The sequence below is a fragment of the Berghia stephanieae genome, chromosome 2 (genome assembly GCF_034508935.2).
Source record: "Berghia stephanieae isolate SIO BIC M18660-M18661 chromosome 2, UCSD_Bste_1.3, whole genome shotgun sequence".
Taxonomy (NCBI): domain Eukaryota; kingdom Metazoa; phylum Mollusca; class Gastropoda; order Nudibranchia; family Aeolidiidae; genus Berghia; species Berghia stephanieae.
Genome location: NC_088361.1, coordinates 11,628,660 through 11,651,159, shown reverse-complemented (window position 1 = coordinate 11,651,159; position 22,500 = coordinate 11,628,660). Strand labels below are relative to the sequence as shown.

Below are 22,500 nucleotides of genomic sequence, written 5' to 3'. Positions count from 1 at the left end.
AACTACAGGAAAATCGTCCCATTCGTTACGATACAATGAACATGATTCGTGTTCAAATGTGTTATGTACATTCAAAAAACATTTGAAGAAAAACGTTTGATACAACTAGATATAAAAACTTAACGCTGTTTTGTAAACCTGCTTTTGCTGCACAAAACTATGTTTAGGGATTGAGATTAGCGGAAAAGTAGCGTACCTTGATTGGACGTCACCCTCGCTTCCGCGAGGACGAGAGACGCATGCGCACAACCAACATGACGTTCTCTCTCTAATAACTTTTCCGCCGGTGACGTCACAGACTATGGGTGACGTCCAATCAAGGGACGCTACTCTTCCGCTAATCTCGTTCCCTATAATATTCTGTTCTTATTTTTTTTTTTTCACTTCGGGAACAATTCTGAAAATGGTCGGTAAGGAGAGAGTTAACCAGGAGTGAAAGTAAGAAGGAAAAGAAGGAGGAACGAAAGAAGATGTAATGACCATCTTCCGTAGTTGATTTCACGCTGTAAGGCACTACGTGGATTGTTCTGTGTTCTTTGTATTCTTGTTTTTTTTTTTGTTGTTGTTGTCTGTGAACACGTCCAAAGAATTCATTAAAGTAAAACATTAGCTGGGTCTGTTAGATCTGGCCGAAAGTACTTTGGGATAGACCAGCGTCCTATCAAAAGGATAACAAGCAATTCGCACCAGAGAGACCTGGATAAACTTCATCTCCATGGGCCTCATGGCTCTGAAGGATGACTTCATATTTTTATCTATACATTCAATTTGTAAAAAAAATTGTAAATTTCCATTTTTTGGGATATCCTGTCCATTCTGTAACAAATATGCGGCTATGTGGTCTTGTGGTATGACACTCGCTTTCGGATAGGAAGTTCCTGGGTTCGAGCCTAGCTCGTCGCATAGTTTAGTGCTTGGAAAAGACTCTTTACTCGCATTCACTCACCGAACTCAAGTGTAAAATGAGTACCTGACTGGTAACAGCGTTGCCTCTATCCGAAAAAAATGGTAATATCGCCTAACAGGCTTCATGTCCCATCCTACATGTTAAATGTTGTGTTGGCCAGGGACCCTTGTAAAGCGCTTTGAGCACGTTTAGTGTATATTGCTCTATATAAAAGATCAAATTAAAAAATATATAATGAAGTAATAGGGATCTCGGTACGTATTTGATATTTATTTAACTGTTTGTATGGTCGTATTCCTTTAAAGTCATGAGACCATTGGAACAGGCGGTTATCCCAGTTTCTATAGCGTGAAACGGACCATGGCAGTTGCTTGCTACTCTTAGAATACGACACTAGTCTACCGCGTTTTTTAATGTAGTGGATTGTGGTTGTTTTCGCCCTCATCTTTCATGTCCGCACATTGGCCGTCAATCCAATTTTCTTCCCCCTCTTTGTATGCAAATGAAAATGATTGAGAAATGTGCCTTATCAAATCCCCATCGGCTTCGCTGTTCTCGTTCACGTGTGAAGACCAGAGGGGAAGAACGATCAAAGTCACATTTTTCAGCTTTTGAGAAAATCAAAATTAAAGTTTGGAAACCCATTTGAAAACGCCACATGATGATATGAATTGAACTGAATGTGAATTACTAAACTTATATATTTTGACCACAAGTCAGATGCATATAAAAAACAAGCTCTTGGTTGATTTTAATACCAAATTATTGTGATATTAAAACAGTAAGGGACTTTCGGACTTTGATCGATTTTCCCCTTGTGGCCTTCATGTACGATTTTGTGGTCTTGTATCATGGCACATGCTTTCGGGATCAGTAGATCCCAGGTTGATGTCTTGCTGTTGGCGCCTCAAAGTCAAGTCTTTGGAAAAGACACTTTATTCACATTCTCTCACCTTGCTCATGTATACAATGAATACATGACCGGTAATAGCTTTTCCTGCAGCAAAAAAAAAACAAACAAAAACAAAACAAACAAACAAACAAAAAACAAAACAAAAAAAAACAACAAAAAAAAACAAAAAAAAAAAAAAAAAAAAACAACAAACAAACCAAAAGCAAAAAAAAAAAAAAACAAAAAACAAAAAAAGATAAAAAAAAGAAAAAGAAACAAAAAGTAACATCACGTGTCTGATGCCATGTCTCGTCTAACACGTTGAATGTTGTTGTTGACTTGTTTATTCCTTGTAAATCGCATTGAGCACTTTGAAGATTTTGCGCTAGCTATATGTCGGCTCATGTTTTTAAAAAAAATAGAATTGAATTTACTCAACTAAGCACCGAGCGAGGATCGAGCCCAGGACCATCCGATCCAGAAGCCAGTGTCATACCACAAGACTACATTCTAGTTAGGCCTCGGTTGTAGAAACCATCTAAACTATTCAATGACTTGATAACAGCAAATACATTTTGTTCATTAACCTGTTAATTGCCTTACTTTGAATAACACGTATTTAAAAATTTGGCCAGAAGATTCGTCCTTAAAATATCGATCGATATTCATCTTGGCAAAGACTCCCAAACCCGGGACCTCGCGAAGTCCCAGGTTTGAGAGTTGTTTGTTTTTAAATCCGAGACGAGGGTTATTTAAAACAATCGATATTTGAAGGACGATTTTCTGGCCAAATTATTTTAGTGTTTGTTTTTCTAGAGTACGGCAATTAATCGGTTAAACGGATCTTATCACTAATATTAGTTCTTTTGGGGTGATTTTTTTCTCTATTTAAATAATGATCTTGGCAAAGTCTCCCAATCCGGGACCTCGCGAAGTCCCAGGTTTGAGAATTTTTTTCCAAGACGAGGGTTATTTAAATCAATCGATATTTGAAGGACGAGTTTTCTAGCCAAATTCTTTTAGTGTTTGTTTTTCCAGAGTACGGCAATTAATCAGTTAAACGGATCGTGTCAAAATACTAGTTTTTCTTTTTTTTTTTTTTGGGGGGGGGGGGGGGGGGGGTGTTCTCTCTGTGAAAACGAATGGGGAATATTGAGAGTTTGATATTTCAGCTACCTGGATGGTTTGCATTTTATAAGATATGAGCATTTGGTATTCGTTTATTGGGTATCTCTTATGAGGTTGCTGCTTAATCCTAATTTGTTCGGCTTTCATATTTATGTGATGGCCGACTCAACACGGAATTGTATCGGGATGAATGGGACCTCTAAAAACGAATTTAGAACCTGTCTAGCTGGCAGTGAATGGGTAGCTGGGTCTGTTAGATTTGTCGGAAAGTACTTTGCGATAGACCAGCGTCCTATCAAACGGATAGCAAGCAATTAACACCAGAGAGACCTGGATAAACTTCGTCTCTATGGGCCTAATGGTCCTGAAGGATTCGTTCATATTTGTAAACTATACATCCAATTTGTATCAAAACATGCCGACTCGGACATAGTACCTCTTATAGACGTTTTAGCTTTTTATTATATATCATGATATATAGAAACCCATTCCAACTTTTTGGGACATCGTATTCATTCTTTAATAAAATACTCGTTTTATTTAGCCATAGAACTATTTGGCTTTTCTGCACCCGCTGTTTATGCTTTTACTAGGAAGTCTTCTAAAGACACAAAAATAAACACTCTCTCTCTTTCTCTCTCTCTCTCTCTCTCTCTCTCTCTCTCACTCTCTCTCTCTCTCTATGTCTATCTATCTCTCTTTCCCTATCTATCTATCTATCTATCTATCTATCTATCTATCTATCTATCTATCTATCTATCTATCTATCTATCTATCTATCTATCTATCTATCTATCTCTCTTTCTCTATCTATCTATCTCTCTTTCTCTATCTATCTATCTATCTATCTATCTCTCTCTCTCTATCTATCTATCTCTCTTTCTCTATCTATCTATCTATCTATCTATCTATCTATCTATCTTCTCTATCTATCTATCTATCTCTCTTTATCTATCTCTATCTATATATCTCTCTTTCTCTATCTATCTATCTATCTCTCTTTCTCTATCTATCTATCTATCTATCTATCTATCTATCTATCTATATATCTATCTATCTATCTATCTATCTATCTCTCTCTATCTATCTTTCTCTCTTTCTCTATCTATCTATCTATCTATCTATATATCTATCTATCTATCTATCTATCTATCTATTTATATAGCTATCTATCTATCTATCTATCTATCTATCTATCTATCTATCTATCTATCTATTTATTATCTATATCTATCTATCTATCTATCTATATCTATCTATCTATCTATCTATCTATCTATCTATCTATCTATCTATCTATCTATCTATCTCCTCTCTTTCTACTATCTATCTATCTATCTATCTATCTATCTATCTATCTATCTATCTATCTATCTATCTATCTATCTATCTCTTTCTCTATCTATCTATCTATCTATCTATCTATCTATCTATCTATCTATCTATCTATCTAACTCTGTCTTTCGACAATCTTATATACAATCATTTTATTGGAAATAACATTCTCAAACCTGGGATTTCGCAAAGCCTTTCTTAAAGTTCCAGGTTTTTTGTTTGTTTTTTTTTGTGTGTTTTTTTTTGTTTTTTGCCAAGATGAGCGTCATCCAAATCGATCGATATTTGAAGGACGAGTTTTATGGCCAAACTTTTAAATACGTGTTTTCCAGAGTACAACAGAAAACTGGTTAAATGGGTGGTTTATTTTTTCTTCCCAACTCCATATCCTTCCTTTTGCCAGATGCAGTTAGTTACCTGTGCATAATATATTGTCAGATATTTAGACATTGAAATACATCCAGGTAAAACTGCTATTAATAGTTACTTAAACCACATTCACATTGAGGAAGCCAGGAATAACAAAATTAATGTTTTAACTATTGACACAAGGTGATGTCAAAGCAATCTAAAAAGTGAATAAGTGCGTACGGCGTCCTGTTTATCGGATGTTAAAAATGCGAATTATATGAAAGACGTTCACGTTACGGAATCGATTACGTGTTAGTGTGAGGCATATGGAGATATGACGTCAAATCAGAGAAAATGCCACTCGAATTTGCATAATCTCGTATATATATATATATATATATATATATATATATATATATATATATATATATATATATATATATATATATATATATATATATATATTATAATGATCTTGTAGTTGAATTTTCTGATTTGTGTCTAACAGCTAATAGTTCTGCAACATCAAGATAAAAAACAAAAACAAAAATAAAACAAACAAAAAAAAACAAACGCCAAAAAGACCCAACAAAAAACAAAACAAAATAAACAAAAAATTAAGACAAAAGCAAAACAAAACAAAACAAAAACAAACAAACAAACAAAAGAACAACAACCAAGGAACACACAACCGCTCCCCTCACGACACCACTTCCCCCCCCCCCCCCTCAACAATAACATTTTAAAACAGATTAAAATAAAAATAAAATAGAACACAACACATAAACAAAAAACAAAAAAACCAAACAAAAAATAATAGCATGCAACAAAAACAAACAAACAAACAAAACAAAAATCAACAAAACTCAAAACCTACGAAACTAAAAAAAAAAAACAAAACAAAAATAAATAAAAATAAAAAACAATAACAAGGAATGACGTCAGCTAAAACATGCCAACATTAACTTACTAGTTACTACTTAAGAGCTAAAAATATTTCTTCAACCGAATTTCTATCAAGGTTTATGACGTATTTCAGGAGGAAGGAATAACCCACTTGAATCTGAACACTTGACATGGGTTTGCTCTGTTTATTTGTTCATATCTGTTTATGTTTATTTTTGTTGTAAATTATTAAAACAGTTTCATGTCGGAAATGATAAATGCAGTCAAGCATGATTAAGAAATTTGTTGAGTTTAAAGACGAGAATCTGGATTTCGATGAAAAATATTATTGAATCTTGATTATTACAATAATAATAATAATTAATAATAATAATAATAATAATAATAATAATAATAATATAATAATAATAATAAAGATAAATATAATGATATAATAATAATAATAATAATAATAATAATAATAATAATAATAATAATAATAATAAATAATAATAATAAAATTAATAATAATAATAATAATAATAATATAATAATATAATAATAATAATGATAATGATAATAATAATAATAATGATATGATAATAATATGATAATGATAATAATAATAAAATATATAATAATAATAATAATAATAATAATAATAATAATAATATAATAATATAAAAATATAATAATAATAATAATAATGATAATAATAATAACACATGACGCCAATTAGGTGATATTACATATTTTTCCCGACAGAGACAACGCTGTTAACGGCCAGGTACTCATTTTACACCTGAGCACTCAACTATGCGCCGAGCGAGGCTCAAACCCAGGACCTTCCGATCCGAAAGCGAGTGTCATGTCACAAGACCGCATATCCGAATTTTCATGGTGCTGCGATTGCATCAGCCCAACGTGTAGAGACTTATCAGACCTGTATTCTATTACGAATAATTCGTAGAACTACGATATTTTGGCTCCAATAGGATTCGATATTCTGATGTCACGTCCGCCCAGCAACCAGCAGCATGGTTCTAAACAAAGAAAATCGGTACTTTTTATTCTTCATGCTGGCTAGAACTTTTTTGTTCACATGCCATGTGATCAGAATGTATAAATGTCAAAACATGATCAGATTTATAATGTTTTTCTCCTCTGGATGCAATTTGATGCTCGTTGGAGGAGTATTTCACAAGGGCGTCCGCCATTGTTCCGATTCCGATAGTTTAGAACCAATTGTGGGTCATTACGAGGGAAGTGACGTCACGACTCTTGAATCCTATTTAAAAACGTCACGAGCACCTCTATGTCATCAAAACTTATTGAAAATAAAAGTTGATGCCATACGAGCTAGATAATGTTAATGATCTTGAAGTGTTATTTAATAATAATTCATGTGCGGCTATGTGGTCTAGTGGTATGACACTCGCTTTCGGATCGGAAGGTCCTGGGTTCGAGCCTCACTCGGCGCATAATTGAGTCCTTGGAAAAGGCTATTTAATCACATTCTCTCACCGTAATCAGATGTAAAATGAGTACCTGGCCGTTAACAGCGTTGTCTCTTTCCGAAAAAGTTTGTAATATCGCTTAACAGGCGTCATGTCACGTCCTATATGTTGAGAGTTGCTGTTGGCCAGGGACCCCGTGTAAAGCACTTTGAGCACGTTTAGTGGATATTGCTCTATATAACAGCTCAATTTTGTGAGGGAAACTTGTTGATTTTTAAAGTTAACCGTTGTGACAACCATTTTTATTTCCCCCCAAAATAAATTACGAATTTTTCTATTGTCAAGTAGACAGTCAGGTCTGACTTATTAACATGAATTGTGACCCATCGTCTCAAAACGGTATTAAGTCGGGATGAATTTATTAACACAAATATGAAGCTTGGAGCTGATTCCGCTTCGCTGTGGTGGAGAATAGATACTATTTCTTGCATTGCAAAGGATTCTAATTTTGTATTTCTCATCATTTCATGTCTAAATTCACTTTTCTGAGTCTTAGTCATCCCGGCATAATACCGCTTTGATCCGGTGGGTCACATTTACTAAAATGTTTCAAAATATTATTATTATGTACCTCAACAGCAACCATCCCAGACGCACAAGACCAAAGTTCTGTGTTGTGTCTGTTGCGTGTCCGGTCCCCTGAACGCCCGTCTTCGTCTGAACCACAAGGGCTATGTGTCTGGCGAGACGATGCACGTCTTCGCAGAGATCAACAACGAGACACGGCGAAAGATTCGAACGACGTCCATCGAACTTTTAATGGTGAGTTATTCTCTCTGTCGCTATGAATGCGACCCGTCGTCTCAAAAGAGGTATCATGTCGGAACGAACCATATGCTTAAAATCCGAATTTCATGTTCAACTGGTAAAAAAGAAATACAAACAAAAAAACTGTTGGCATTAGCAACCTAAAATATGGTTGCCGTTCTCCTCAATAAATCATATAAACTCAACACAAGTCTGATATTTCTGGCTATAAATTCAATTTTCAACATCTTAACTAACCGGACTTAATACCGTTTTGAGGCGAAGGGTGACAAATGGTCATTTAGATAAAGTTAAAAAAGAATAAATACAAATGAATATAACAGTTTCAAAAAATAACAAAATACCAAACACGGAACGTTTCGGGCTCAAAACCCTTCTTCAGCCAACAACGAAAAACAATAAAAATATGAATACATTACTAAATATCCAGATTGACAACAAAGAATATTTGTGTAGGGCCTCTTAATAGGATTCAATAGTCGTAACGTCACTTCCTTCCTAATGACGCATGGTAACTTAGCAACACTGGCTCTAAACTATCGGAACAATGGCGGACGCCCGTATGAAATATTTCTCCGGCGAGCATAAAATCGTATCCAGAGGGAAAAAAACATAAATTTGATCATGTTTTGACTATTACACATTCTGATCACAAGGCATACGAAAAGGGAATGAAAAGTTCTAGCCAGCTTGAAGAATAAAAAGTAATGATTTTCTTTGTTTAGAACCAAGATGGCCGCCGTTGCCGGGCGGCGTGACATCAGACTACTGAATCCAATCTCTCTGTCGGCAATCTGGGACTTGTTTGCGAGTTCATTAAAAACAAAACAAAACAAAACAAATTTGATGTCATGTTAAACAATTGGGTCTTTTAAATTTGTTTTTTTTTCTTATTCTTTTTTTGTCCAAAAATATAAAATGGCGTTTTGTTTGAGTACGGCGGTACAACCAGGTATCGGAAGGTCCTGGGTTCGAGCCTCGCGCTCGGCGCATAGTTGAGTCCTTGGAAAAGGCTCTTTACCACTTTCTCTCACCGTACTCAGGTGTACAATGAGAACCTGGTCGTTAGCAGCGTTGTCTTTGTTCGAAAAAATTGTAATGTCGCCTAACAGGCGGCATGCCCCGTCCTACATGTTAAATGTTGCTGTTGACCAGGAATCCCTTGTAAAGCGCTTTGAGCACATTTAGTGGATATTGCGCTATATAAACCTCAATTTAAAAAAAAAGGTATTGCTGAATGATATGGGGTAACGCCGACTCAATGGCCTAGAAGGATTTTCAGTTTTCTCAGCTTTTATTTGATTATATTTATTGCTGTTGTTTTAATTTTTAAAAGACTTGATTTCTCACCAAACGAATTAAATATTAAAACATCAACCTACATATTAATTTAATTGGCACGAATCGACGTGTACATATATACAGGTCTGACAACCGAACCCATTTATGGGCCTAGTATAACATTGTTGTAATGGACAAAATTTTGCGTTATTTTTTTAGATGTCCTTTATAACATAACAATGAGCCAATAAGGAATTGGATTATCAGACCTGCAGATAAGTGCACGTCGGCCCGAACCCAAATGAAGCAAAAGTTTATTTTTTCTTTTAGGCAAATTCATCATGTTTTATGATAACCAAAGAAAATAAAAAAAACAAAACAAAACAAACAAAAAAACCCCAACAAAAACAACAAAGAAAAGCAAACAAACAAACAAAAAAAATCCCCAAATAACAACAACAAAAAACAAAAACAACAAAACAAAAAAAAAAAAAACCCAAAAAAACCCAACAAAACAACAAAACAATAACACCGCCAAGAACAAGCATTGAAGTTATAAATGATTTATTTGTTTTTCTGAAGAAAAAAAAAAGGAACCGTACACTCTTTTAAGGGATGCCGATAGTTCTATGGACAAAATTGTACCTTGTCTTTAAAAAAACCCAAACACCCCCCCCCCAACCCAAAAAAAAAAAAAATAAATAAAAAAAACACTTCCCAAACATCTACTTGTCTAAACACTTATCGACAACCAAGAAAAACACTTTAAAAAGAAGTATTACACGGTAATTCAATTCTGTGTTATTTGGAGGCGAGCGGAGGGTGTCAGAGACCCATCAGTACACTGAAGTCTCCAGGGAGTTTGGGCCATTGGTCAGAAGCACCGTAGATCTATAATTAGAAACGAGTTACTCAAGTACGATGGAGAAGTGACAACAGTATCAATTTTTTCACCCGCTCTACTTGTCAGTTAAGTTGAAATAGGAATAAAGCAAAAATACGGTAAAACTCTTTTTTAAAAAAATCTGATAGAAATAGAAAAAGAAAACTTGAGCATTTAGATAACTGTGCTCAAAGCGCTTTACAAAAGGTCCCTAGACAACAGCAACATGTAACATAATGGACGAGACATGACTCCAGTTAGGCGATATGACAATGTTTTTTTTCGGACGGAGACAACACTGTTAACTGCTAGGTACTCATTATACACCTGTGTAAGGTGAGAGAATGCGAGTAAAGAGGGTTTTCGAAGGACTTAACTAGATGCGCCGGTTAGTGAGGGACTCGAACCCAGGAACTTCCAATCCGAAAGCGAGTGTCATACACAAGACCACATAGCCATAGAACTATTTATAGAAGGAATCCTAGGAATAAAATAGAAATACGGTAAAACTTTTTTTTTGTTCTGAAAGAAAGAGAAAGAAAAAAAACCCCCGATGATTTATATAATGCAATATTCACTAAACGTGCTCAAAGCGCTTTACAACGGTCCCTAGTCAACAACAACATGTATCATATATGACGAGACATGACGCCAGTAAGGCGATATTACAAATTTTTTTCGGACAAAGCAACACTGTTAACAGGTACTAATTTGACACATGTGTACGGTGAGAGAATGTGAGTAAAGAGGGTTTTCGGACTCAACTAGATGCGCCGGTTAGTGAGGGACTCGAACTTAGGACCTTCCGATCCGAATGCGAGTGTCATACACAAGACCACATAGCAGTAGAACTATGAATAGAAACAAATTGCTCAAGAACAATGGAGAGGTGACAACAGTATATATTTTTTCACCGGTTTTCGAAGGATTTCGCTTAGTGCGGGATTCGAACCCAGGACATTCCGATCCGAAGGTGAGTGTCATACCACTAGACCACATAGCCGCATATGTAACAAAAAGTTTCGGACAGAAAGATAAAGATCTGAACAAATGTGTATTAAAGGTACCAGACAAAGTGTAATGGTAGCACGTCTGACCAGTAATCAGAAGGTCTGAGGTTCGATCCCCAGTCGCTACTGGGGTAGACTAAGTCTAGTCGAGATAGACTAATTTATTGGAATGGGCTTTTTCTTGTATTTTTCTTTCTTGCTTTGTCTGGCACCTTTCATACACACTTGTTCAGATCTTGAGTCTTAGTTTGCGGCCGCAGTGCATCAGGTAACTTGTTGCTGATTTTTCTGCCACAAGTCGCCGGTAACTTGCTAAGCAGGCACAACAGACACGTGACCGCAGTTGTGCTGGCAAAAAAAAAGCTCACACATGTGTAGAATTTTATATCGTCTAGTTAGAACCTAGACCACGATGTCTTCTGAAGATAAATTTATGCTTCTGGACAGTTCTGTGTTGTTAAGTTCTGTTAAGAAGTCTGTGAAACATGATCCTGTCCACCGCATAAATAGAGAAAGACGGCACTTTGGTGAATACCACCATCTTTTTTTGTGAGTTAAAAAAACAGATCCTTCTCGTTTTCAAGAATACACAAGAATGTCAATTGACACTTTTCAATATATGTTGACGAAAATTGAACACCGTCTTATAAAAAACTGGTGTAATCTTCATGACCCAATAGTGCCAGAGGACAAAACCAGCGGCTGGGAGCAGAAAAACAATTGTCCAGACGTTCTGGTAAATTACCTGCGCTTGTTGCCAGCAACAAATCGCTGATAACAAGCGTTGACTCCGGACAGTTACAAAATAAATTTAAGACTATTTTCAAAACTGGTACCAGCAGGTAAACCAGCAGCGGAAAACCTGACTCAGTACGGCCGTGCCCTTACACCGGTGCCTGCTCCCTAGTTTCTTAATTTGATATTTTCGGACAGACGGTACAAAAAAGGAAATACTGATGATAATTCACAGAGAAGCCAGAAACAGGAATCAATAAATACAATCGCGATTTCGGGCTCCTATTTTCCCCCAGACAATTAAGAGAACTAAAATAAATATAGCTATTTTTTTTACTTACAAAGGGGAGATAATTTCTATTGGTAAAACTCTGTAATGTTCTGTTATTGGACAGAGAAGCAGTGACACCTTCCACACTTCCGGTTCCAAAATCATTGGAAGTGTGTATGTAACCAGTCCTTCAGAGAACTAATAATACATATTGAATCATGAGGTGGCACAATATTCCGTGTTTAGTATTTTGTTCTTTTCGAAGCTGTTTCATCCATTTTTACTCTTTAGCTTTTACAGTCCAAAACTGCTAGTAGCTTAGTATCAGCTTAACTTCAATCATAAAAAAATATTATAATTTTATTTTTAGCACTCATTTAGGCTTTTCCCAATAGCGTGCTATAATCCAGCGAGTACTGTAAAACAATATCACAACTCTTCTTCCGACATAAACCAACCGACAGGCTAAACAAACCAAATATGAATAATTTCGACATAACATCAAAAATGTCTCTTTTCGTTTTAGTGACCATTAATTTCTCTTTGGGGAGTCAAGTCAACAAATCTTTAAACTCAGATGAAATTGGGGCGGGTTGAGAGTTATCTGACCTGAACGGTGTGAATTTTCACCACTGAGACAAAAATTAAATAAACGAAACTAAACGATTACGATTTGACTCCGGTAAAACCTCAGAATTCCTTCCCAATCTATAGGTACATGCTTCAATCCAATAGGATTCAACAGTCGTAACGTCACTTCCTTCCAAATGACGCATGGTAACTTAGTAACACTGGCTCTAACCTATCGGAACAATGGCGGACGCCGCATGAATAATTTCTCCGGCGAGCAAAAAAGCGTATCCAGAGGAAAAACACCCATAAAATTTGATCATGTTTTGACCTTTACCCCATTCTGATCACAAGGTGTATGAAAAGTTCTAGCCAGCATGAAGAATAAAAGTAATGATTTTCTTTGTTTAGAACCAAGATGGCCGCCGTTGCCAGCGGCGTGACATCAGACTACTGAATCCAATCCTTAAGCTGTCTCTCTACAGTGGCTAGGATATTAAAAATGGATGGCCTTAATTATGTTTTGCTTCCTCGATGGTTCAATCAAGTACAAAATGTCAGACACTCGCCCTCATCTCTTCACTCTCAATTTCTAAACAACATTTAAATAAGGGTATAGGCCTGAGAGAGAGAGAGAGAGAGAGAGAGAGAGAGAGAGAGAGAGAGAGAGAGAGAGAGAGAGAGAGAGAGAGAGAGAGATGGACGAGCAGTATGGTGTCTTACTCTTGATAAACACATATTAAAAAATTTGGCCAGAAAATCGTCCTTCAATTATCGATCGACTTAAATGACTCTCATCTTGGCAAAATCTCTCAAACCCGGGACTTCGGCGAAGTCCTGGGTTTGAGAGTTTTTGCCAAGATGAGAGTCATTTAAATCGATCGATATTTGAAGGATCAGTTTTTGGGCCAAATTTTTTAATATGTGTTTATCCAGAGTACGGCAGTATGGTATCTCGTCTTGTAACAAATTCAAGCTATGTTGAGCGTTGTCAGGGATAGGATGGGTGACAATAATCATTATTGTCTGCCCCCTGCGTTGCAACCTTGTGTATGGTCCAGTTTCCAATCAACTCATTTGATTCAGTTACAGATGAGTACCCGGTCATTGGCAGTGTAAGAACGCTTGTACATTATGATTCAAATTTGTAACTTATTCATTAGTAGTCTTCCGAAGCACTGGTTACACACTGACAATTTCAAGGATTTTGGAACCGGAAAAGTACAAGGTGTGACATCGAAAATGGTAAGGGCTGCCTGAAGCCGGTGATCGTAAAATACTAAGGAAAGAGTGAAAATGGAAAGGCTTCGTATGGGAACAAAACAGACAATGGACGTTTCGGGTACAAACCCTTCGTCAGCACAACGATACACAAATAAACGTGGAAAACAAATAAAATATAATGATAATGAAAAATAACTTGTATCGTCTATACTCAATGAGTATATTATTTTGCACGTTTATTTGTGTATTGTTGTGCTGACGAAGGGTTTGTACCCGAAACGTCCATTGTCTGTTTTGTTCCCATGCGAAGCCTTTCCATTTTCACTCTTTCGTTAGTAAGATGTGTCGTGACGACTTTTCATCCCTACCATAATATAGCAATGACTATGAAAAATGTTTTTTTTCTCTTTTTGAGGAAAATTTTGTCTAAAATCCAAGCCCTATCTCCACTGAGTAAAAATGTTTTTGAATTTTGAAAATCCATTCATAAATAAACAAGTTATACAGTTTTAAAGGTGTCATTTATTTGGATGACCCTCAAAGAGGAAAAAAACGCGAAAATATGGGACGCTTTTTCGGCATTTTTTTTTCGACCTTTGGTTGTATCTTGCGTAATAAGTGGATTAAAAGATTGATACTTGAAGAGCAAATTAGGATGGTGTTTTGTAAAATACGGGAAAAGTACTCGTCATATTCATATGAAATTTTGCAACCAAAAAGAAGAAATGTTCATGTATTACCTTGTCAGCGACAAAACCTCCACGTCCGGTAGTTTTAGAAATATTTTACTCCAAAGAGTAAAAATCTATTTTTAACGGTCTTTTGGTAATCGCACGAGTTTTGTCGCTTGACATAATCTAAAATGACCTTTTTTCTAACTGTGTGTCAACTAGTGCGGGGCGGTCCTTGGCAAGCTTAAGGACCACGGTCCTACGGTCCTTGGGAAATGAAGACCGCAAGGACCGGTCCTAGTAGGACCGGTCCTTTTCGACATTGAACATTCCTGAGAGACTGTTGGAAATTCGAACCGGTTTGACCTTTGAGAGCGTGGGATCGTTCATTCTTGAACCGTTGAAGACCGCTACACGATGAAAACCGTGGCCTACAGGAGTAAAACACACGGAGTAGTCACACTCATTTCAAATTGTAACCTAATTAGAGAAGAGGGGTGATGCCTTCTTTATTTGCTCACCGTACTTCATTGTTACTTCGATAATTTAATAAAATTTGAAATTTATCCCCATTAACGGAGATAATGGCATCGCCCAAGGCGTTGATCGAGTTGTTCGTGGCGTTGATACACACACGCAACTCCTACCCCCCCCCCCTCCCCCTCCCCTCCCCCCCCCACACACACACATTAGAGGGCAGCGAGCATTGAAGAGTAAGAGAGAGACGTGAAGTTATAATTAGTGCCGCGCTGAAGATCGGTCTGGACCGCGGTCCGACGGTCTTTTAGCTGTGAACCGAAGACCGGTCCCAGAGGGGAAGACCGGCGACGGTCCTCACTTCTTATCACCTTTCAACTAGTGCGGGGCGGTCCTTGCAAGGACCACGGTCCTACGGTCTCGCGCCATAGCCTACTACTTCCCCAGCGATTCGTTGCTTCGGTTGCCTATCTTCCACCAATCACCACCCATCCCACTTAATTAATCGCACCCACCCCCCTTTGCCATACACTAAACGACACAGACGACCATACAGGCAGACGACCACCAACCTCCACTCCGCAAACCGCCCTTTCGTGTGTGAGATGGGGGGAACAGGAGGCGCACGCCTTGGACGATTCCATTATACGGGGTAAATTTCAAAATTTACTACACCATAATGATCGCAATGACAATGATCTATGGTGAAGGCATGACCCCTCTTCTCTAATGGGTTATTGTTTGAAATGTATGTGACTACAAAAGATGTGTGTGTTTGTGTGTGTGTGTGTGTGTGTGTGTGTGTGTGTGTCGAACCTAGCAAGTAGCAAATCCGATTTTTTGTTTTCTTTTGTCCATCTCTTGTCACCACTCCTTTCTATCGCAGTGTTGTCATTTAAAATAATACAATAATATTAAAATTTCGTTTGGTGTTTTTACTAATCAAATAATATGAGTTTCATTAGTTTCTTCCTTCCAAAAAAACCAGTTATAACGTCTGAATTTTAAAAAAGTCCAATAGAATATTTGGGGACCCCGATAGCTCAGTTGATAGAGCACTCTCTTTATACGCAAAGGGCCAGAGATCGATCCCGGGTGCAATCGATTTTTTTCTGAATCCCTATCTACTCAGCAATGAATGGGTAGCTGAGTTTGTTAGATCTGGCGAAAAGTCACCATCGACCCCTCTTATCACCTCATCCACCCCCTCTTATTATAACTAGTGCGGGGCGGTCCTTGGCAAGCTTAAGGACCACGGTCCTACGGTCCTTGGGAAATGAAGACCGCAAGGACCGGTCCTAGTAGGACCGGTCCTTTTCGACATTGAACATTCCTGAGAGACTGTTGGAAATTCGAACCGGTTTGACCTTTGAGAGCGTGGGATCGTTCATTCTTGAACCGTTAAAGACCGCTACACGATGAAAACCGTGGCCTACAGGAGTAAAACACACGGAGTAGTCACACTCATTTCAAATTGTAACCTAATTAGAGAAGAGGGGTGATGCCTTCTTTATTTGCTCACCGTACTTCATTGTTACTTCGATAATTTAATAAAATTTGAAATTTATCCCCATTAACGGAGATAATGGCATCGCCCAAGGCGTTGATCGAGTTGTTCGTGGCGTTGATACACACACGCAACTCCTACCCCCCCCTCCCCCCCCCTCCCCCCCCCCACACACACACACACATTAGAGGGCAGCGAGCATTGAAGAGTAAGAGAGAGACGTGAAGTTATAATAAGAGGGGGTGGATGAGGTGATAAGAGGGGTCGATGGTGACTTTTCGCCAGATCTAACAAACTCAGCTACCCATTCATTGCTGAGTAGACAGGGATTCAGAAAAAAATCGACTGCACCCGGGATCGATCTCTGGCCCTTTGCGTATAAAGAGAGTGCTCTATCAAGTGAGCTATCGGGGTCCCCAAATATTCTATTGGACTTTTTTAAAATTCAGACGTTATAACTGGGTTTTTTGGAAGGAAGAAACTAATGAAACTCATATTATTTGATTAGTAAAAACACCAAACGAAATTTTAATATTATTGTATTATTTTAAATGACAACACTGCGATAGAAAGGAGTGGTGACAAGAGATGGACAAAAGAAAACAAAAAATCGGATTTGCTACTTGCTAGGTTCGACACACACACACACACACACACACACAAACACACACATCTTTTGTAGTCACATACATTTCAAACAATAACCCATTAGAGAAGAGGGGTCATGCCTTCACCATAGATCATTGTCATTGCGATCATTATGGTGTAGTAAATTTTGAAATTTACCCCGTATAATGGAATCGTCCAAGGCGTGCGCCTCCTGTTCCCCCCATCTCACACACGAAAGGGCGGTTTGCGGAGTGGAGGTTGGTGGTCGTCTGCCTGTATGGTCGTCTGTGTCGTTTAGTGTATGGCAAAGGGGGGTGGGTGCGATTAATTAAGTGGGATGGGTGGTGATTGGTGGAAGATAGGCAACCGATGCAACGAATCGCTGGGGAAGTAGTAGGCTATGGCGCGAGACCGTAGGACCGTGGTCCTTGCAAGGACCGCCCCGCACTAGTTGAAAGGTGATAAGAAGTGAGGACCGTCGCCGGTCTTCCCCTCTGGGACCGGTCTTCGGTTCACAGCTAAAAGACCGTCGGACCGCGGTCCAGACCGATCTTCAGCGCGGCACTAGTGTCAACTTTCAGTCATATTCATCGATAAACAGCGTCGTAATTAATTTTTAAAAATAGCATATACGAAACGGCTTCGTCCCATATTTTGACGCGAATTCGGGCACTTCGTGAGCGAAAAAGAGGCCCAAAGATTTGTGCGGGATAGTCATTGCTACATAATATGGCCTTGACAGAAAATGAGAATAAACGAAAACCCAATGCTCGAGATACCTCACCCTACAAATTGATTTCAAACTAACCATTTTCAGTGCATTCAAAGGGTTAATGTTATGTATGAAAATAAAGGCCTCAAGGGGTTAACTGTGACATTGCTTATAATATTAACTTTCGTTGACGAGAATGAACCCTAAGGGATTCCGTACTGAGAAGTAATTGAATAGTTTAAGCAAATGTATTCAAACATGGAAATGGATATTCCTGAATCAGCGGTGTGCCATTATTTGATTTATTTTCTTCATAGTCTTATCCTATCGTCAACGTATAGAAGGAAAAACATTTTAGATAGCCATTTAATTTTTGTAATTAGTTCTCACTAAATTATATCGATCGGATTATGGAAGGTTAAGAGTTTGGGGTGTTGGTACTTTATATATGGCTGGCGGATGTTGTGAGTATTTTACAGAAACGCATAGCATCAATAATGTCGACCATACCAGTATAAGTGGTGTATAGATAGTATGCGCTTGGCTAAGAAGCTCATAACATTGCCATCCGGAAGTATAACGGACCAACACACAAAACTGTGTGTATCCATACTTTGGTGTTGTTAAGTAATATTGACTGGCAGATGTTGTGAGTATTTTACCTAAACGCATAGCATCGAATGATGCATTAGGTTTATCCAAAAATCTCACAACATCCGCAAGTCGGATATCATGTACCAACACACAAAAACTGTGTGAAATCTTGAACGTTTATAGATATCGAGTATGCGCTTGGCGAAGAAGCTCATAACATTGCCATCCGGAAGTATAACGGACCAACACACAAAACTCTGTGTATCCATGAACGTTTATAGTCGGGTTAATACAGTTCAGTGAGCATTACTCATAAACGCGGATGGCAAAAAGCAATAACAAAGACCTGAGTGACGTCATCTTCGAACTATCTATAGATAGTATGCGCTTGGCGAAGAAGCTCACAAAATTCCATGCGGAAGTTAACGGACCAACACACAAAACTGTAATGTGTAACCTTAAACGTTTATAGTCTGGTTAATATAGTTTAGTGAGAATTACTCATACTCATAAACGCGGATGGCGAAAAACAATAACAAAGTCCCAAGTGACGTCAACGTCATTCTATATCCACAGTCTGATTGAGGCCACTTCAGCACTAACAGTAAATGGCGGCTTTGTCTGCTGATCACTTTGCACTGGGTTTAGAGATGTCACACAATAGATAGAACGAAGATGACGTCACTCAAGCGTTTATTATTGTTTTTTGCCATCCGCGTTTGTGAGTTGTTCTCACTAAACTGTATTAACCAGACTATAAAGTACATGGTTACACATAGTTTTGTGTGTTGGTCCGTTATACTTCCGGATGGCAATGTTATGAACTTCTTAGCTAAGCGCATACTATCTATAGATAGTTCGAAGATGACGTCACTCAGGTCTTTGTTATTATTTTTTGCCATCCGCATTTATGAGTAATGCTCACTGAACTGTATTAACCTGACTATAAACGTTCATGGATACACACAGTTTTGTGTGTTGGTCCGTTATACTTCCGGGAAGGCAATGTTATGAGTTTCTTAGCCAAGCGCATACTCGATATCTATAAACGTTCAAGATTTCACATAATTTTTGTGTGGTGGTACATGATATCCGATTTGCGGATGTTGTGAGATTTTTGGATAAACCTAATGCATCATTCGATGCTATGCGTTTAGGTAAAATACTCACAACATCTGCCAGTCAATATTACTTAACAACACACCAAAGTATGTGAAACCTTGAACGTTTATAGTCTGATAGATATAATATCTTAGTGGAAACTAATCACCGAAACGGTCCGTGTAAAAACAAAGTGATTGTAATATTATTCCTTCTATAATACACTCCTTCGGACCTTTATGCTCATGGTTCGAGTCCCACCAAGGGCGGCGGACAGTTGAGTTCTTGGAAAAGGCTCTTTACTCACATTCTCTCATAATACCCAGGCGCAAAATGAGTACCTGACCGGTAACAGCGTTGTCCTTATAAAAAAAATTGAAATAATGCCTTACAGTCGTCACGTCTTGTCCTATAGATAGTTCGAAGATGACGTCACTCATGTCTTTGTTATTGTTTTTTGCCATCCGCGTTTGTGAGTTGTTCTCACTAAACTGTATTAACCAGACTATAAAAGTTCATGGTTACACATAGTTTTGTGTGTTGGTCCGTTATACTTCCGGATGGCAATGTTGTGAACTCCTTGGCCAAGCTCATTCTATCTATAATACACTCGTTCGGACCTTTATGTCCATAGTTTGAGTCCCACCATGGGCAGCGGAAGGTTGAGTTCTTTGAAAAGGCTCTCTCTTCACATTCTCTCACAGTACCCAGGCGTAAAATGAATACATAACCGGCAACAGAGTTGTCCTTATTGAAAAAAAATGTAATTGTTATAGTGCTTTACAGTCATCATGTCCTGTCCTATATGTTAAGTATTGCAGTTTGCTAGCTTGGGACACATTGTAAAGCGCATTGAGAATATTCAGTGGATATCGCGCTATTTTTTGATTGAAACCTTTTTTCTTCTAATTTTGACTGAGGCTATGTGGTCTTGTGGCATGACACTCGCTTTAGGATCGGAAGGTCCTTGGTTTGAGCCTCGCTCGACGCATAGTTGAGTCCTTGAGAAAGACTCTTTACTCATATTCTCTCACCGTACTCAGGTGTAAAAAGAGACCTGGCCGTTAACAGCGTTGCCTCTGTCCGAAAAAAAATTGTAATATTGCCTAACAGGTGTCATGTCCCGTCCTACATGTTAAATGTTGCTGTTGACCAGGGACCCCTTGTAAAGCGCTTTGAGCACATTTAGTGGATATTGCTCTATATAAAGCTCAATTTTCAATTTTTCAATTTTCAATGTTAAGTGTTGCTACTGGCTAGGGACCCCTTGAAAACCGCTTTGAGCACGAGTAATGGACATTGCGCTATATAAAAGCTCAAAGCTCAATTAACATGAGCTCCAACTTGTCAAAGAGGCCTCCAATCTGGCATCAACTGAAGCCTTGTCAAGCTGGGAAACGCAACTTAGTGGGAAAATAAGTATTAAAAAAAAATTGAGATTTTATATAGCTATATAGCGGCTATATGGTCTTGTGGTATGACACTCGCTTTCGGATCGGAAGGTCCTGGGTTCGAGCCTCGCGCTCGGCGCATAGTTGAGTCCTTGGATAAGGCTCTTTACTCACTTTCTCTCACCGTACTCAGGTGTAAAATGAGTACCTGGTCGTTAACAGCGTTGTCTTTGTCCGAAAAAAATTGTAATATCGCCTAACAGGCGGCATGTCCCGTCCTAATAGTTAAATGTTGCTGTTGACCAGGGACCCCTTGTAAAGCGCTTTGAGCACATTTAGTGGATATTGCGCTATATAAAGCTCAATTTTCAATTTTTCAATTTTCAATATCCACTAATCGTGCTCAGAGCTCTTTACAAGGGATCCCTGGCCAACAGCAACACTTAACATGTAGGCCAGGGACATGTCGCCTGTTAGGCGTTAATGCATTTTTGTCGGACAGAGACATAGCTGTTAACGACCAGGTACTCATTTTACACCTGAGTACGGTGAGAGAAAGTGAGTAAAGAGCCTTATCCAAGGACTCAACTATGCGCCGAGCGCGAGGCTCGAACCCAGGACCTTCCGATCCGAAAGCTAGTGTCTTACCACAAGACCACATAGCCGCACATATTATTACTGTAATTTATCTTAATAGATAGTATGCGCTTTGCTAAGAAGCTCACAACATTGCCATCCGGAAATATAACGGACCAAAATACAAATCTATGTAACCATGAACGTTTATATCCTAGTTAATACAGTTTAGTGAGAATTACACATAAACGCGGATGGCAAAAAACAAAAAAAAAAAACAAAAAAAAAAAACCAATAACAAAGACCGGAGTGACGTCAACTTCATTCTATCTATAAAATCCAATTTGTTTATTTCAGACAACCACCTTCAAAGCGACCAGCAAGTCCAGGTCGATAACCCAGCAAGTCGCCAAGATGTGTCGGGGGAGCATTCCTCCAGGCCAGAGTGACTCGTGGGAGGGTGAACACCTCGTCATACCGTCCCTACCACCCTCATATCTTATAGGTTGTGGAATCATCAATGTCCACTATACTCTAGAGGTAAAGTCAATTGGAGTCAATAGTCTGATGTCACGCCGCCCGGCAATGGCGGCCATCTTGGTTCTAAACAAAGAAAATCATTACTTTTTATTCTTCATGCTGGCTAGAAATCTTCATATGCCTTGTGATCAGAATGTGTAAAAGTCAAAACATGGGTTTTTTTTTCCTCTGGAAACGCTTTTATGCTCGCCGGAGAAATATTTCATACGGGCGTCCGCCATTGTTCCAATAGTTTAGAGCCAGTGTTACTAAGTTACCATGCGTCATTAGGCAGGAAGTGACGTTATGACTGTTGAAGAGTATTGGAGTCAATAGTCTGATGTCACGTCGCCCAGCAACGGCGAGCAGCATGGTTCTAAACAAAGAAAAACAGTACTTTTCATATGTCATGTGATCAGAGTGTATAAAAGTCAAAACATGATAATATAATTTATAATGTTTTTCTCTTCTTTTATGCCCGTCGGAGAAATATTTCATAAGGGCGTCCGCTATTGTTTCGATAGTTTAGAGTCAGTTACTAAGTTACTATTCGTCATTACGAGGGAAGTGACGTCATGACTGTTGA

The 22,500-nt window shown here is 38.2% G+C and overlaps 1 protein-coding gene across 1 annotated transcript in view; it reads left to right on the top strand.

Moving 5' to 3' along the window:
- LOC144964322 (arrestin domain-containing protein 3-like) overlaps positions 1-22,500 on the top strand; it is a 48,436-nt gene that overhangs the window by 17,299 nt on the left and 8,637 nt on the right. The window contains exons 4-5 of the mRNA XM_078898425.1: positions 7,595-7,777; positions 21,753-21,935. Coding sequence (XP_078754551.1) covers positions 7,595-7,777; positions 21,753-21,935 — 366 coding nt within the window. The remainder of the gene's footprint in view (positions 1-7,594; positions 7,778-21,752; positions 21,936-22,500) is intronic.